This window comes from Brachyistius frenatus, unplaced genomic scaffold (genome assembly GCF_029030835.1).
Source record: "Brachyistius frenatus isolate BFR_SWC_R1_liver_20210118 unplaced genomic scaffold, ASM2903083v1 Contig_26, whole genome shotgun sequence".
Taxonomy (NCBI): Eukaryota; Metazoa; Chordata; class Actinopteri; family Embiotocidae; genus Brachyistius; species Brachyistius frenatus.
Window position 1 is genome coordinate 4459585 of NW_027210625.1, and position 18457 is coordinate 4478041.

At 44.9% G+C, this 18457-nt stretch overlaps 1 protein-coding gene across 3 annotated transcripts in view; it reads right to left on the bottom strand.

Moving 5' to 3' along the window:
* nrp2a (neuropilin 2a) overlaps positions 1-11606 on the bottom strand; it is a 59061-nt gene extending 47455 nt beyond the window's left edge. For 2 of the 3 annotated variants that reach the window (XM_069698411.1, XM_069698412.1), the window contains exons 1-2: positions 10707-11606; positions 1984-2161 (exon numbers count right to left, since the gene is read on the bottom strand). In XM_069698411.1, coding sequence (XP_069554512.1) covers positions 1984-2161; positions 10707-10782 — 254 coding nt within the window. In that variant the 5' untranslated portion in view covers positions 10783-11606. The remainder of the gene's footprint in view (positions 1-1983; positions 2162-10706) is intronic. The other variant, XM_069698410.1, reaches the window with a different exon arrangement.
* Positions 11607-18457: the final 6851 nt, after the last annotated feature.

Sequence of the window (18457 nt, forward strand, 5' to 3'; positions counted from 1 at the left end):
GGGGAGATTGAGTGGGAGTGTGTTGGAGGGCAGGCTAAGGCCTTAGTCCCTCCAGGCGGGTGTAAAAAAAAAAAAAATCCCAGTAAAACTGTCTTTGGAGAGGAGAAAAGAGGATGGGGGACTTCAGTTTTCTCTTCCTCCTCCTGCCCGGCATGCCTTGGGCTGTGAGAAACTACTTGCCACAGCTTACCAACAGCTGAGCCGTTGCTCTCCCGACCACTACGGCAGGAAGTCTAGTGAGCTACAGTGCTGACCCCGAAGACGCTGGTGTTAAAGCTGAGAAACATCTCGCAAAGGAGATAATTACACAATGTTTTTGCGACACGAACCTACACGGAGACACAATAAAATAATATTTCCAGTTCGCTGCAACGTGAAAAGAACCGACAACCATTACAAAGCCCTTTGACCAAAGCAGCCGTTGGTGTGCTCATAAACGTAACATTTTCCTCCTGGCCACACAAAGTGCTTTGCAGTGAATAATGCACACACAAAAAAACCCACCCATTGAGGATTATTAATTCTTCAATCTACAGAGAAAGGAGAAATAAATGGCTGCGATGGCAAAAAATGAACTGATAAATCTTGTCTGTGTTTTTTTAACTGAACAAATGGCCTTAAATGGAAGCAATTCTGCCTGACTCGGTTGTATAAAACTGGATTAAACAATGAAGACTGCTACTTCTTCCTCCTCCCTCTGAGGTCAGAGACAATAGAAGACCATATGATTTGGATTATTCATGTCTCTTAGAAAGGAAGCTGACCAACGTGGTCATATCCAGATAAACAGCTGGGTCTTATTTCTTCTGCTTCTTCCTTGTTTATTCTCTCTCTCTCTTTCTGCTCCCGCCTTCCCTCAAACCCGACTTTAAAATATGTCAGAATTCCTTTCTTTCATCCCGTCTCGTCATTCGTTTCCCTCTGACCTCCGAGACTAAAATCAGACCTACAGATTTTCAGATGTTGCTTGGCATTTGATTATCAGATGGAGCAGGATTACAGCTCTATCGTCTCAATAATGTCAGATAGCTTGCAAAAAATTCAAACGTGAACTTGAATTTTATCTAAACTTTCTGATTTTGGTGTAAAAATCCTCTGCTTCTTGAGAGAGTAAACCAAAATTATCTTCTGTATTTTGTTATCATTAAAGTTAAACGTCACTGTGGTCGTTGTCTGTTTTATTGTTTTTATTGTTACATATTTATACTTGTCTTGTTTTATCTTTGCATTTTGCACACTGTGTGACTGTGAGAAACGATATTTCGATCTCTGTCTGCATGTCTGGTACAAATGGTGGACAGACATTAAAGTTGACTTTGACTCTGATCATCAAGCAGTGGGAGGAACACATGGACTAATTATTGACTCATTCTTTCCACTCAGTCTTTTATTGTGACCTGCTTTGCTGGTCTGCGTTCACCAGAAAGACACGGAGAAACATCGGGATGTGGAAACTGAAACGAGCAACATTTCCTCCTCTCTAAAATGTTGAGTGTTGCAGCTGCTGTGCCCTTGAGCAAGGAATTTCACCAGTAATAGCCCTGGAGAAGCCTTTAAAAAGACCAATACTACTTATATTAGGCACCATCTTGGACAAAATGAGAGCAAATAGCTCGTGTTGCTCACTCAATAAATAATTATTTCACAAAATGAAAACCACAGTCTGCTTTATGGGCGGCGTTTTAGAGAACGCTTGGATCTACAATTAAAATTTCCGTTGCAGTTGACCTGTTGTGGTAACAATGTGGACAAGGTTTCAACAAGTTGGGATGCAGCCAAACCACCAGCAGTGAATTCTAATAATATGTAAAAATATGTGTGTTTCAACAGGAAATGACTTATTTCAGATACAAATGCTTTTGCTGCATACTAATGACACAAATCATCATTCAGCCAGAATAGTAGTCCACCGTGAAATCACACTGGTGGAGGCAGAAAAGAATAGTTTATGGAATCCATTATTATGACACAACTCCATCTTACTTGCAGTCGAGCCTCTCGATCTCGAAGTGTGGGTTGAAGTTGAGGACGATGCGCTGCGAGGGCTCCGGTGCCGTGACGACCCAGTGACAGTTCTGATGAGGAGGATACTCCAGGGGATAACCAGGGGAGGTGATGTAGCCGGCCTCGCTGGCATCGAAGACGCCTCCGCAATCGAGCGCTGCAAATAAAGACCGAGAGAAGGAGACAGCGGTTATTGATTGTAAAAGCAGACAATATACAGCAACAATATTTCTGATGTTTTTTGACATTTTGTCACACGGCGGAGCATCAAACCATTTAAATACCCTGTAAATGGTACAGTCCCTAGAACAGCAGCTCAGAGGACGCTCCTTCATTTACCTTGTTTCTCGATATGAAGATGTGATGAGCAACAGATGAACATTAAAACAAAGAAAGCAATTTAGACCATCAGTTAGGAGAAAATTGGAAAAACTTCTCCATTGTGGATTCTCAATGCGAGCAGGGCCACATGGGTGAGGTATTAAAACAATAAAAAGAGCATCACTGCTGCATTTGGTGAGCACACACACACACACACACACACACACACACACACACACACACACACACACACACACACACACACACACACACACACACACACACACACACACACACACACACACACACACACACACGCAGAGAGAAACACACAGAGCCTTTTTTCACCCTCTTCCACACCCAGGCCCTTATCTCCCTACTTCCCCGTTGGGAGCGTTCTCCAAGTGTAATTGTTGCTCGGCAAGCCAATCTGCAAACATTAGGACACATTCCCTGATCCTATCAAGCTCTCCCAGGAACAATAGCCTGCCAATAGCGTGGCTCTGCCAGCTTAGACAGGAAGTGACACACAGACGGCCTGTCTAGCGGGGTTCTGGGGGTCACCCCGACTCTGTAATGAGAAGCTAACGCCTCAACAAAGGCCCTATTCTCTGCTCACGCCCTGACAGCTACCGCGGCTCTCGTGCTTCACGTTATCTCCCACAAACACGCTAAACACATAAACTCACATGCACATACAAAAGGAACATGTACACACACACAATGAGTCATCTCACACACACATGTGGCATTGTGCACAGAGGCTCTTTTATTAGTCTTGCATTGCAATAGATTCACAGCATTATTATTCTTTATGGCAGCGAAAAGGCAAAACGTGTTCTCCATGACAACAGCAGGGGGTGGTTTAGCTCCCCTCCTGTCACTGTATAGTCTGCATGCATGTGTGTGTGTCTGTGTTTGCTGATGCTCCTGTGGGATCTCTAAATGTAATGAACTTTGTGATATTGAACTCAAAGCAGGACAAATACTTAATATTGTAGCTGCGGTTCGTCGACCAAATAAGGAAAACACCTTACAGACGAAGTAAAAACTGCTCTATCAAGCAACAAACTGAGTCTTCTGGTGGGCTGCCATTAACAATGCGCTACCAAACGGTGGGCTTAACCACTCAGCCGCTGAACTGAATCTATTCTTGACATAAATGGGTTGATATTTTTGCCTGTTTCTTTCAAATTTCTGTGAAAGCAGAAAAAAAAACAGCACCAAAGGCTTGAAGTGTAATAGACCCTTCAAGTGTTGACATTTCCACCGCCTATTGTGCTTAAAAGGCACACTTAAGATTCTCTGACATTTGATAGAGCTACGATGGCTTCCTTACTTTGTTACTGGAGAGGAGCAACGCCCACGCTCGCGCATCAGGCACACACAGCTGCCGGTGATTTCATGCGAGTGCGTGACTCCTGCCGCCCACATGCACACACACAGATACAAGCCATCACATGAATATACAACACACACACACACACACACACACACACACACACACACACACACACACACACACACACACACACACACGCACTGTGATTTAACACATACACACAAGCATTTATGCACACGTGTAAACACACAGCTGCTGCCACCCACACTTCCAAAAACGTACAGAGGGCCTGTCAATCATGAGGGCCAACAGAAGGGAGAAAAATAGCTAACTGAAATTTTTCAAAAAGATAGTAGGGATGGCAAAGAATGACAGAGACAGAAAGCCACACACACACATCTCTTTATCTGCTGCGGCTGTGCAGACAGACAGTCATTGTTGGGAAGCCTATGGAGGGAACGGTGTGCAGGAGGCTATCAGCGCCTGGAGCCTCCAAAGATTAAGCCGTTTGGGGAGAATCCTGCAGCCTCAACACTTTTTCCCTGAGCTGCCCATTCAATGGCCTCCGAGGAGGATGAAGACGAGCGGGCGGAGGAGGGAAGAGGATTACAGTGGGAAGGAAAATGGAAGAGGTGAAGGAGAGGAAAGGGGGGGGGGGTGGACGAGAGTGAAGAAAAGGGGGTGGAGACGAGGAGTGGGAGATGAGGAAGGGTGGATTGAAAAAGGAGGACGGACGCGGAGGCGATAGATAAAACGATGGATTGAGGAAGAAGGGAGGAAAGATTGATCGGAAGGGGAGGAGGGTGAAGGCGAGGGGCTGGGTTGATGTACGATGGGAGGGTGTGCACGCATAGGTGGGAAAGGCGAGGGAGAGTGACGACGAGTGACAGGCGCAGCGAGGGAGGGAGGCGACAAAAGGTGACGAGGAGGGAGAAATACAGAGGGTGAGGAAGGGAGGGAGAAAGATGCAGTGGGGGCTCTGTGTGTGTGTGTGTGTGTGTGTGTGTGTGTGTGTGTGTGTGTGTGTGTGTGTGCGTGCACAGAGAGCCTGACGAGCCTCATTAAGACATGCCTGCTATCCAGCAGCTCCCTGTAGACACTGACCCCACTGGGAAACCTCTGTCAGTCAGCTCACACACACCGGCGCTGGCAGCATGTGTGCGTGTGCGCGCGCGCGTGTGTGTGTGTGTGTGTGTGTGTGTGTGTGTGTGTGTGTGTGTGTGTGTGTGTTGGTGTTTGTTTGCTGCTGCTAAGAAAATAAAAGTGTAATAGTGATGCAGAAACAAATATGTCTGTACTAAATGAACTGCTGTGGGAAGATTTCTGGATTCTGAGGACAGATGGATGTTCCTAATTTGTTAGATATCTTTGAGGTTCTTTTTTTTTTTTCAAAAAGTATATGTGCATGTGCATGTGTGCGTGTTGTGCTGTCAAGCAGAATGTTTTGGTGAGAACAGCACTTGTGTTGGATGAGTAACGCAGGGGAAGCACTCAGAAGCTGCCAGCGAGCTTCATGAATTACACCGTCTCTTCTACTCGAGGAGCCCATCTGTCTGCACACGCACACGCGTGCACACAAGTGCTGCATATGTTCCTACCATGCAGGGACCAAAACCCTATTACATGAGAACAATGACACCACTATGTGTGTATGTGTGTGTGTGCAGAAGCGTGTTTTTCATCCGGGTTTCCCCTTGACAGCGGACATAACATTATTCTGTACTGAGGGACTGAAACCAGCAGTGTGTACACACCTCTATATGCAGCCACGCCATTTGTTTTTAGCATATTATAAGGCTGTATCAATGAAATAAGGAAATTCACTCTGCTTGTGTGCGTGCACATTTTCTAGTCAGTTCGGATCAAGTCAAACCTAGAGATGTCTTTGTACCCGCTGCGAGTGCCTTTATCTTCATTATCTGAGGAAAAAGTGCATATGTCTGCATGTCTTAGCTCACGTTCTGCACTCTGTGTGCGTGTGTGTGTGTGTGTGTGTGTGTGTGCGTGCGTGTGTGTGTGTGTGTGTGTGTGTGTGCGTGCATAGGTGCACATCCATGCTCTCATTTCTATTAGCTGCCTTATCAGGGAAGCATGGCGTCACGCTCTGGGATAAGCTGCGAGTGTGAGGAGAGGCGCTGATAAATCCCTCCATCATTCCTAGTGTCTCTCGCCCATGCCTTGCACCCCCTCTGCCCCCCTCACACACACCCTCCCCACCTTAATTAAAAAGTGCTATCACCCAAGAGTGAGGGAATAAGAGGGGAGAGTGGGCAGCACTCATCCATTCAGTCAAGAGCAGAGGGTTGTCTCTCCGACTGCTTTTAATCTGCACCCATTCCACAGTAGACTGGACCAAAGCAGGAGGGTGACAAAGAAATATTCACTTTCATTGGCCCCGTGCTTTCAGACCTTTAAAAAGTGGCAGCATGAGAAAAGGTTGCAGCGAGTGTGATGTACGTTTATTTATGTGCTGTTTTCAACGCTTTCTTACACCATCTGGAATATCAGCTCGGTTTCATGGCAAAAACGTGAAATAGATATGCCGGTCCACTACAGCAAAGACAGAAAGAAGACACTGCTTAGTGTAGATTGTAAAGTAAAAGTATAGAAATAAAGGGTCAAAAATCATATTCGGCTCCACATCTCCAAATTGTCAGCTACAATTATAGATGTTTCACTCCTTAATGTCTTTTGCATGTTGCACGTGAAGATATATGGTTCTATATTCTTTATGATGGATTTTTTCCCCATTAAACAGTTGTGCAAAATAGTCAATTTAGCCTCCTCAGTGGTCAGTAATGTGCACGTATGTTTTGGTTAGATTCAACATACTCTGCAGCTTTTTATCTGCCCAAAAGATAGCAAAAAACAACAATCAGCGCAGGAATGCAACATGCACAGACAATAGCTCTTTGTTAAACACTGTTAAATGTGTTTAAAAGGGGGATTTCTTCCTTTTAAGACCCAACAAAAGCCACATCAAAAGCAGATAATATCCCCCAAATCCTCTTTTCCTCTCTGTGTCTCCCTTTTCTTGCTCCCTCTCTCCACCCTCCCTCCCTAACAGGATAAGTGCCCCATGCTAATCAGCTAAATGCACAGTGCTGGCCATCATGATCAATGGTTCAATGGATCAATAGAGTAAACAGATGGTTGTTGGTGCCTGCGGGAGAACGGGAAGGGAGGAGGGGGGGGGCGGCCTAATCCTAAACACTACCTGGCTACAATATCATGTCTCCTCCACTGTCGGTGCTGTTGCGGCATCAAACCTGCACGGCCAAGGCACTTCTCACAAAAGACTTCCCTGTCTACGGGTGGAAACGGCAGAGCCTACATCAGCACGGGCGAGCTGTGAAGAATTGAGCTTTGCTGCAGGAGGCTTGGTGATTTGTTGCCACTCGCTACCCCCTCACCTTACAAACTGTTATCTTTCAGTGGAAGTGACTGCTTGGAAAAAGAATCCCTTTTTGTGTGAATAGCAGTTCTCACAAACGCTTCTTGTCTCCTTAAATTCCTGCCCTAAACTGTTTCCCCTTTCACTCGCTCTTCTTCAAACCAGCTTTTTGAATTACAGTTTATTTAAAAATGCTTTGCCTCTTCACAATGCTAACCCCCTCCAGCTCCCATCTAAACCTGTCCCTGAGCACCCGTTAAGACCCCCTATGCGGCTAATGCGACAGGCTGAAAGACCCAGCTCTGTTTTATTTATGGGGGTCTTGTTTTTAATTTCACCCTGAGTGCGGTCGGCTGTTCCAGGGCTTTTGTGTGAGCCGCTGACTCTCATACCTGACTAGTATTGAACTGGCCTGCTCAGTTTGTCGTGGGCTATGAATGCTAATAGGTGACCTTGTTTTCACAGCTGATACCTCTGAGGCCGGGCAGATTAAAATACAGAGAAATGCAAAGAATTGAAGGGCTAGTTGTAGAGGAGAGGATAAGAAAAAAGGCAATGTGGAGTAAAATAAAAAAAAAAAAAAGGAGAAGGGCAAAAACAGCAATAAAAGGTGATACAAAATGTGAAAGTTTATTCAGCCAGGAGCTAACATTTGGAGGTGAAATGATTAAATGAATAGAAATCCAACTCTGGGAAAAGTTGATACCATAGGTGGCAAGGATGCCTTGCTGCCTACTCAATAAACATGCAAATGAGCTTCTTAATGGCTTGAATATTAATGCCGGGGAATAGGAGTAATTAATGTACATGTCACTAAGTCAAACTATTGTGATTACAGTAGAAGATGAGTGGAAGTCTCCAAACTTCAGATAGAAAAATTGCAGCAAAGTGGTTTTAAAACTTAAAAATGTACTGCTTCATGTGAGGGGGCTGAACCAGCATTTACATCGAGACCGTGTAAGAATTACAGACGTTTCTGGGTAAGATGCCTCAGGTTTGCATCCGTTTGTTCCAAAACATGAACAGAAACCTATTGCTACTGGAAATGAATCGAGTAGTTTGTCATTTAATAGCAGGAACTCTTTGGAAAGTAAAAAAGCGTTACTGTGACTCCAGTGTACTTAACTTTTATAGGAGTATCATTTTGTAACAGGGTGTTTTCCACCAAATGGGAGATAGATTTCTCCTCTTTTATTTCCGTCCTCTCTGTCGAGCCCTGGCTGTGATTTTACCCCACTTTAGACGATGGTGTCACTTCATAAACCCTTAATGTGATCTGTTCCCTCTATGTCCGGGGCCATTTTAACTCTGTGACCCCTGCACGCTTTGATGTTTGCCCTCTCCTCTCATACTCTGTTTGATGCACAATCCAGTCCCCCGAGCTCTTCTCCAAGTCCTCCTCTCCCTTTACTGCCTTCGTGCTACTGGATGGCATGCTCACTTGTCTGTGCTTTGTGTGACTTTCCTCTCTTCTGCTCTGCTCTCTGTCCGCGCTGCAACCTCTCTATCTCTCCCCTGACTCGGCAGACCTTCCTGCTTCTGTCTCCGTTCTGTTCTCTGTCAGTCTCTCTTTCCTCTGGCATCTGTGTGTAATGTGGCTCTTGAGGGGAGCATGGAGGTAGGGACATGTGGTGCAGTGTCTTGGCGGAGAGAGTAGGGGGGGGGGGGGATTCAAGCTTCTTGCTTGCCTGATGACTGCCAAGAGGCCCACATCTGTCTCTGATCAATGCACGGGCAGCCAGTAAAACACACACACACACACACACACACACACACACACACACACACACACACACACACACACACACACACACACACACACACACACACACACACACACACACACACACACACACACACACACAGAGGAATGGATGGGATGACTATCCTATTTAAAACAAGTAGCCCAAAAAAGATGACCAAATGAAGTGCTTGGCTTCGTTTTGAGGCACGCCAGTGGGTGTTGTTGTAAAGGCTCAACAGTCATCACGGGATCATGAACAGCGCCCCAACCCGCCTACTCACGGAGAAAAGGAACCACAGCACTCGAGCCAAATGTATGCAAACAGCACAAAAACTATACGTCTAACTCAGAATACTCAGTGTACTATAATAGTAAATGATAGTCATGCTTATTCGAACATCTTACCGTAATAAGTATCACTGACACAATCATTTCAAGAACAAAACACTGTTTTAGTTTTCGCGTAAAAATACGCACCTGGCGACGAGCGGCCAAAAGGCGCCTATTCGCGGATAATATACAACCCCGATGCCAACTGTCCACTTTAAATGTAACAAGAATGTCAGACAAGGCTGAGCGCGCGAGGGGCCATGTGTCATCCCACCAGTGGTATCACGTCTCTGTATGGTAAACCCCGGAAAACAACCCTTTCCCACCAACCGCTCCTAAACCTGCCGTCACATCGGGTTATCACCCAAATTATCACGAAGCACCACTAATGAATGAGACCTTATTATTATTATTTGATCAGTTCTATGTAGGTGCCCAGACGGAACGCGCTGCTCCCTGGCGCACGTTTGATTAGGTTTCTAAATATAATTGGCGACTGTTCAATGTTTGAGCTCTCAGAAGTAAACTCGACAGTGCCGTTTCCCTTTTACATCAAGACGGACCCCAGCATAAGTGTACCAAAGCACGATGCTCTGAATCCATTCCAGCTGTATGGCTACTACTCTGCGGCTCGCTCTGTACTATAATCTGCCCGCATATTGTTATTTGATTGCTCAAAGCGCACGAAGGTGGGCGCTCACCAGCAGCCCTGCCTTCCCCCCTGCACAGACAACACCACGGAGCACGAGGAGATAATGAATGAGAAAGACTTGTGGTGGCTAATAAAGATAATGATGATCTTATTTGCCAAATCCTAAAAGCTACACCGGCTTTTACGCACGGATTCTTGGACACCAGCAACTGTAAAATAGCAAGTTCTACCTAAGCCTCACTAAAAACGGTTCTCATACTGATTTGAAAAGTATCATAATTAGGCATTTGTTTAGAGTCCAGTGATGGATAATTAAACTAACAAAAAACATACATGGAATAATCAGTGCGCTTGAAATTCTTCATGTATTGTATCAGTTTTTTCACAGAGAGCTCATAGTAGAGCTGGGAGAGATAACCGTTTCCAATTTTATAAATATTTTATGAGAGCATCTAACTTCTCCGATTTCAAATGTCTAACTGGCCAACTAAAAAGTCCTCCTGGTTCCCACGATTCTGTTAAAACAAACGCATGATACGCCTGTATATATATATATATAAATAAATAAATATATATATATATATAAATAAATATATATATATATATAAATATATATATGCACACATTTTATAAATATCCATTAGCCTTTCTTACTGTCACCCATATGTATATTTAAAGGAAATAAAATATCTAATACAGAGAGAAGAAACACGAATCACATAATATCTTTATCATGCAGGTGTTTGTGTGAATTGAAAACAAACACATACGGAGCTCTTGGAAATCAGCTGTAAAAAGAGTCAAATCAGTTGTAATGTAAAGACCACGGAGTTTAATTGAAATGTCATGTTTAGAGCCAATATACGCTTTTTGTGACAGACCACGCGTGCCTCAAAACCAAGAACTAAGTAAAACTCACCCTCTTCTCCTTCGACTCTCAACGCCAGATGACACATTGCCATTAAAAATCCAATCAGTGATGACACAAAATCCATCTTGGATGACTCAAAAACTTGTGGAGGGCTTTAAGTATCTGGTGTTTCCACCACAGATGCTGCTGTTCCTAAAAAAAAAAAAAAAAGAATCCACACCCTTCTAGGACCAAACACCACTGGCGGCAGTTAAAACTAAACCGCTTGAGTAAAAATCCCACGACGTTTATTAAACCATTGGCGGAGAGAACTGTATGCCAACTACATGTCATTGAGGAAATTCAGAAAAATTCTATCAGCGCAGCTCTTTTAAGTCTGTCCATTCAGCGGAGCGATGGCACCAAACCTCATCCAAAAAAAAAAAACAACAGAGAACAAACTCCGTGATCGATACTGCGTGCAGCGCTCCGCAGCTGGGAGGCTTCAGGCGATATGTGCGCCTCGGAGACGTTGGACAGCGGCTCCAGGGTGCGTCAAGTTCCGACTGCGAGGTTTCCCTGTCCTCGTATCTCCCCTCTCTGCGTCCCCGCGTATTTTGCGCACACGAGGGTTGGTTCTCCCGCAGGGGCTTTGTAGCAGCAGCCAAAGTCCACAGTTAACAGCTTTCAGAGCCCCGTAAACCTGAGTCCGAGTGTCACAAGCTGCTTTTCAATGAAGCACAAAAGTCAAAGAATAATAAATAAAAAGTACAGCGCTCATAATTATCATAAAGACCGTTCATATCATGCCACCTCCTGCAGCACCGCTCCTTTCTCCCCGTGTGTGTCTCTCTCTGTCTGGTAGCAGCTCCGTGCAACCTGCGCTCTGCTCCGGCACCAGCATGTGTCCTGCGTACAACGTCTGCGAGGTGTGTGTGTGTGTGTGTGTGTGTAGAGTGACTGTGTGAGTGATCGCGCTTTTGAGCTGAGCAGCTATCGCGTTACAGTCACGGCACCTCGACTCCGCCCCCTCCCGTCGGTCGCCGATTATAGGGAGGGACGTGCACGCGCCCCACGCTCTCTCTCTCTCTCTCTCTCTCTCTCTCTCTCTCTCTCTCTCTCTCTCTCTCTCTCTCTCTCTCTCTCTCTCTCTCTCTCTCTCTCTCTCTCTCTCACACACACACACACACACACATACAAACATCCCCCCTTCAGAAGATAGCACTGATATGAACTCTTCCACAGATAAGGCCGAGATAAAAACATACTGTAATGGTAAAGCAGGGAGCTCAACTTCTCCTGGGGCTGTTAAGGATACAGGGGAGGGGGGACAGATTTGGAATTGGAAAGAAAAAAAAAAAAAATCACAGAGTGAGAAAGGGAGGAGTGTCTGACTGGGGAAGGGGTGGCTGCACAGCAAACCAGCACACGGCTGCCTTCCACCACCAAAAACACATGAAACGACCAAAGTCAAAGCCCTCAACTCAGCGGAGGGAGAGCCCACCTCAGCCCTGCCCAATCTCAGCCCTGCAATCAACAGGCCTAAATACAGAGCGGGAGGCCGTATAATGACACAGTAGTGAGCCCAAAATAATCTGCTGAGAAAGGCCTCTGCAGCGTCCAGCCCATGTGCCCTGCCTATGGCTTGTATTACCGTGTAATGTAATGGACTGGCTGAGGCCTGGCTGTGTAATGAGGTACAGTATGTAGCCTCGCTGGCATCTTTATTTGGAACAGCTAGGTGCATTCCTAAAGGTCAGGACACATGGGAAACTTTTTGAGGCGTTGCAACACACAGTAGGTACACTTCAGGTAAGACGTTCTATGTAGGTGCATTTACTTTTAAAGGGAAGGGAACGTAATTGGACAGAAAGGTTTTGCACACACCGTCTTTCCTTATTCTCTCTGGATTATGGAAGTTGCGAGATGGAAACAACGTCAACAAAAGACCCCAATGCCCTTGACAGAAGGTTGTGTGACAGGTCTGTGTGTCAATGTCTGTTTGTCTGTCACCTCAGTCAACTGTCATCCCCTGCTGCTCCACGCCCCCCAGCTCGACTAGATGCCATCAACTCGCAGCTTTCTTACTGCCTGTCAGCCACCTCTCGCCCGAGGGCGCGGCGGCTGTCAGACGTCACCGTGATTGGCTAATCTGAGCCTCTGGGCGGGGGTCCACACTGGCATAAACCAGTTCGCCATAGTGTGAGATTATTTTTTTTATCCACGTGCCACTCGTGTGTTATATATAATATATATATATATATATATTCTCTGTCTGTGTGTGTGTGAGCTATCAGAGGAAGAAAGCTCAGATTAAACGCGATGTGATGAGCACAGCTGATCTTTCTTTAACCTCTGCTGTGACCCTTTTCACCGAGATAAAGACGGAGAGGGAGAAACACAGCCAGTATAAAACCTTCAAGTAACACTGGGTCACTTTCTGTTCTGTTCCCCCTCCTAGTCCCGAGGGGTCATTCGATACTCTCCTCTCCCATTTGTCAACATCTCTGCCCCCACCATCAGCTTTCAACCCCCCCAAATATTGGGTCAACGCATGGCTAATGGAGGCCGACCTGTGAGGGAGATACAGAGGGAGTGTTGTGGGTAGAATGTGTTTGTATTTATCCCACGAGGGAACACTGCAGTCCTCGTATATGTATATATGATTCTTCCCACTGCAGATCACCTGTCAATCAAACTGTGAAATTGGCTACACAGACAGACTAAACACTTCTATTTCACTTCCTTTCTATTTATATAAAAGAAGCTGCAGAATATGCAGCAAATGACTGAAATGAAGACTAAACACTTCTATTTCACTTCCTTTCTATTTATATAAAAGAAGCTGCAGAATATGCAGCAAATGACTGAAATGAAACCCCTACCGCCCACAAGCATGTGGAGCCCCTGTGTAAAAAAGCCTCTGCAGGTCTCAGTGACAGAGGCTGTTTAAGTACCACGGCAGTGAAATCAGACACTTAACCTGCAGCTGCAATATGTGCACCCCTTTTTTCTAGAGTATTCTTTCCACCCCCTGCAGGTCCTACCATCTGTATTTCCTCTGTCATCTCTCTGCACCGCAATACAGTCGACAAATGGCTGCCATACAGCCCGACTCCTCACCTCGGCACACCTGCGCTGTGTTCACTCATGGGTGGCAGAGAGAAACACAACAGGGTCTTTCTCCCCCCGTTATGTGAGTGTGAGTGTGAGAGAGAGAGAGAGAGCGATAGGAACCACCGCCACACTGCCGCTCTTATCACAACTTGCCCCGGAGACTGACAGCATGACTGATAACTCTCCCTCTCTTTCTTTTTCTCCCCCGTCTCTGTCACACACAAACACACACCTCTGTACCTCTTCTGCTCTCTCAACACCCCTCCTTTCCTTTCCTTTCCTTTCCTTTCCTTTCCTTTCCTTTCCTTTCCTTTCCTTTCCTTTCCTTTCCTTTCCTTTCCTTTCCTTTCCTTTCCTTTCCTTTCCTTTCCTTTCCTTTCCTTTCCTTTCCTTTCCTTTCCCCTCTCCCCTCATCCCTCATCCCTGCGTTTCAGCTGGCTATAGGTTCAAGAGGAGAAAAGTGTGTGAAAGTAGTGGTCTTTCTGAGAGGCTGAGTGATCCCGGTCGAGGCCTTCAGCTTTCTTCTCCTCATCACCGACAGACACAGCTTTAGATCTAACGGCGGGAGATAAGCTCGAGATAGCTTTGACTTGACCCTATCAGCATCTTCAGAGTGTCTGTGATTGTGTGTGTGTGTGTGTGTGTGTGTGTGGGAGGGGCTACTGTAGGCACATCGAGAGTGGAGGGTCAAAAAGAGAGTTTTGTGATCTGTTTTGGTATTCATGACACCTCAGCGTGTAAAAATATGAGCTTTCTGACATTTTTTAAGGACAGTAAACACATCATGAAATATTAAGAAGGATTACACACAAATGTGCACACACATACTAAAGCTACACAAAGCACAGGTTGGAGATAGGATGTATTAAAATGGCTCCTGCTGCATCTTTAATCTTGAAGCTCTTCTGTTTGTTGTATTTTTATCTTCTCACTGTTCTCCGCCGCTGCTGTGACCCAGTTTCCCCTTGGGATCATTAAAAATCCAACTGATCTTTATCTAATAAGTGAATCTCTGCACGCACACACACATCATAATAATTCCTCCAGGAACAAAGCAAGATCTGCACTTCTCACCAGGAGGCAACAGACTCCAAATATCTCCCGTCTTCTGCTATTTCTAGACTTGCTGCCACCGTCAAATTCCTGATGGGCCACCCAGGCTACGGGCATGCCCTGGCCAGGGTAATAATTACACACACACACACACACACACACACACACACACACACACACACACACACACACACACACACACACACACACACACACACACACACACACACACACACACACACACACACACACACACACACACACACACACACACACACTAAACCTATTGTACTGCTTACACAAATCTTACCTATGCTGTACTGGCTGACTGCTTGGATTGTATGGAAACATCTGGTGTCTGTCTGCTGTCTTACCACCACCACCACCACCACTCCTCCTTCTCCTTCTCCTTGTCCTCCTCCTCCTCCTCCTTTTCCTCTTTGTGTGTATGTGCACTTCTGTGCTACCTTCAACAGCAGAAAACAGCTCAATCATCAAAACACTTTCAGCTGCAGTTAGAAACAGCGTTCACAGCAGACAGAGAGGAAACCTCAAAGTAAAGCTGTGCGAAAATGCTGTGTTTTTGTTTAAGGAAACACCCTCAGAAACACATGGTTTCATGATCTCGCTCTTCAGATTTGTCCAGAGTTGTTGTGAACTGAAACATAAATAATCTGATATTTTGTGGTTGCCAAGATCTGTTTGTCACCTGTTCAGGTAGGAGAGATAACAAAACACTGACTGCAGTCTGGAGTCAGGTCCAATGACTTGTCAGGACCTTGCTCACGACAGGATGATTCATGTGCAGTACACAACTCAGCCTAATGGGGGCAGGCAACTGCATAAAGCTGAGGAGGGTGAGAAATCCAGGCTCCAGGCCATCTTTAGGAACATGTAAATATCAAACTTGAAGTTAGATTATGCATACATTAAAGCTATGAAGATCAAAATGCATGAAAGGTGAACATAAGACAACTATCTTGGCTGATTATCTTATTAGTTAAATCATGGCATTTCAAAAGCATCTCAATGTTTACAAAAAGAATAATTTATTAATCATTCAGTAAATCATGAAGAACTATTTTGATGGATGGTATTTTATCAAACAGCCGTTTCTGATTCACAGCAGCTTTCCTTGTTTCATATCAAAGATGGCTGCCCTGCTGTGGCTCCACATCACTGTTGTCTCAAAAATGTTGTTTGCCCACTTTAATTGCAAGATGCCGGCTCTATTCCCTGGTCACCTCTTGTTTATGATACAGCATCATTATCCTCAGTGTGCTGCAGGAGAAAAAAAGGGAAGAATACATCTTCTCCTCCTTTGCTTTTTTCTTTCTCTCCACCAGGATCTATTTTACTTCTGCTCTGCCTCTTTCATCTCTTTCCACTGGCCTGCTGTATGACTTTATAGTCACATCAAAGTTACCTTCGCCACCCTGTTTTCCTCCAAAACCCCCACCCCTCCTTTTAGTCTGGAGACCAGAGGAAAGAGAGGCGCACAGAGAGAGGCTTTACTGCACAAATTCTTCCGAGCAGCAACACAACACCTGACAATTACAACCAGAACACAATGACATAAAAGCTTCACTGCAGATGTTAGGGCGCATGTTTTGAGGCCTTATCTCTGCTACTTGACATAAAACTGTCATTGAGATCAGAAAAAAGTGAGCGACACCTACTTCCGTGTTTATTTGTGCATGTAAATTGGCATATTGAAGCATGTCTCCCCTTTTGCCTTCTTTCCTGTTTGCAGTACGAGTGTGTGTGGGACTGTGCAAGACACCGTCCACAAGGTGTTTGTAGGTGCCAACCCCACCTCATCACAACAGGAATGAAACACTGCATTAGGAGGCAATACTAAAAAGACAAGAGGCCATTCTCCATGCCTTGTTTACTCTACGGGGCCTTTATCGCTCGGCCCCTGAAACAAAGATCAGCACTTGACAAACTGGGGAGACAAAACACTGGAGGACAAGTGCATGCTAATGAGAGAGAGGGTGTTTCATTTTGGAGGGAGATAAAAGTGCTGCAAGGCCAGGAGCTACAGTTTTGTGTCCTATAATGCAAAACAGGAGAGGAGGAGTCCTTCTTGTGTGAGGTCAGGCACTTAAGCATGCATGTGGGCTCGAACTGTGCCATACTGTACTATTACATCATCCACAGGCAATTGATTATATCGAAATTATACTGCGCCTAACTTTTCTGCATGACATGTATTCTTCCAAGGACTAAACTAGTATTCTTAAAATATTTTTTGTTTAGTTTTAGTCTTTTTATGACATCTATCACAGAAAATATACACTATCACTGCCCTTTTTTGTTATTTATTTGAGTGCAATCTTATCATCTTTTTATTCCCATACAAAGCTTTTTCTCCTTTATGTTCCCATGACTTTCTCCTCTGTGTTTTGTCAGCAAACAAAAATGTTGAAACAAACCGTGATGGGAGGAGGAGGAGGAGGAGGAGGAAGAGGAGGAGGACGAGACAGAAAGATGGAGTTTGACTCCAGAAAGTGTTGGACTTGAAACATTTTGTGTTTGTTTCTGAGGAAGAAATCGTGCCAATAATTCAATTAAAATGGAGAAATATGAAGGCAGAGAGAGAAAGAGCTGCATAGACAGATGGGAAGAGGAAGTTATGGATGTAAAAGAGCCACAGAGGAGGAGATTTGTGGTGCATCTGCTGCCGGGGAGAAGGATGAAGAACGAGAGAACGAAGGGCACGCAAAAGAAGAAAGGTTCCATTAATGAAAGCAGCAAGAGGCAGAGAAAGAGAGGTAGAGGAGGGCACTTAGGGGAAGATGGCTGACAATTTAAAAAAACAGGGATCTTTGAGAAAGGCGGCTGCTTTAATGTGGTTTAACCCTGATGCATTCACATTACCATGGTAATCTTATCAATACTGCGCGTGTGTGCTGGAGACAGCTAAGCACTCGGCCCCATTAGCAAAACCTAATTGACTTACAGCCTTCTGACCACAAAGGTAACATCTGTGTTAGGCATGTAAGCGAATGCCCCGTGTCACCTCACACACACAAACACACACTTTTAAGTGGCATTTGCTGCACTGTGCATCCCTTTGCCACTGATTGACCTTGATATGCACCAGTGGATGCAATATGGACTGTATCTATGTCTCCTTGAGATGAGATAGAGCAGGAAATAACGGCAGAGAGACAGACAGACCGGTTTGTGTGAAAACATTTAACCCCTTTTTAAAGATAGTTTCCACTCGTGTTTTTAGGGCTGATCCATTTCACCAAATAGGATCTGCCTCATACACGTTGCATATTTGGATTATCACCTTTAATAGTTGTTTCAACCTTTTATTAGAACATTTTAAACTGTGTTGAATAATTAGAAAAATACCCAGCGCACACTGTGGTTTTCACTACCAGACGTCATCACATGGCTTCCTTCCAGGAAGTTGGCAGCAGATAAACCAATCTGTGGCCTGAGTTCTAATCAGAAGTTATATATATATTTTTAATGTAGTTTAATTATTCGAGAGCGAGCAGATCGGCTGGTGATCGGGACAAATGTCCATTTATTGTAGAAGTAGCTTTAATAATATTTGAAAAAAATGGAATACGTCTAAGGAATACAAGTTTTTGGATAATAAACTGTTGTTTGTATGATAAATTCAGCCT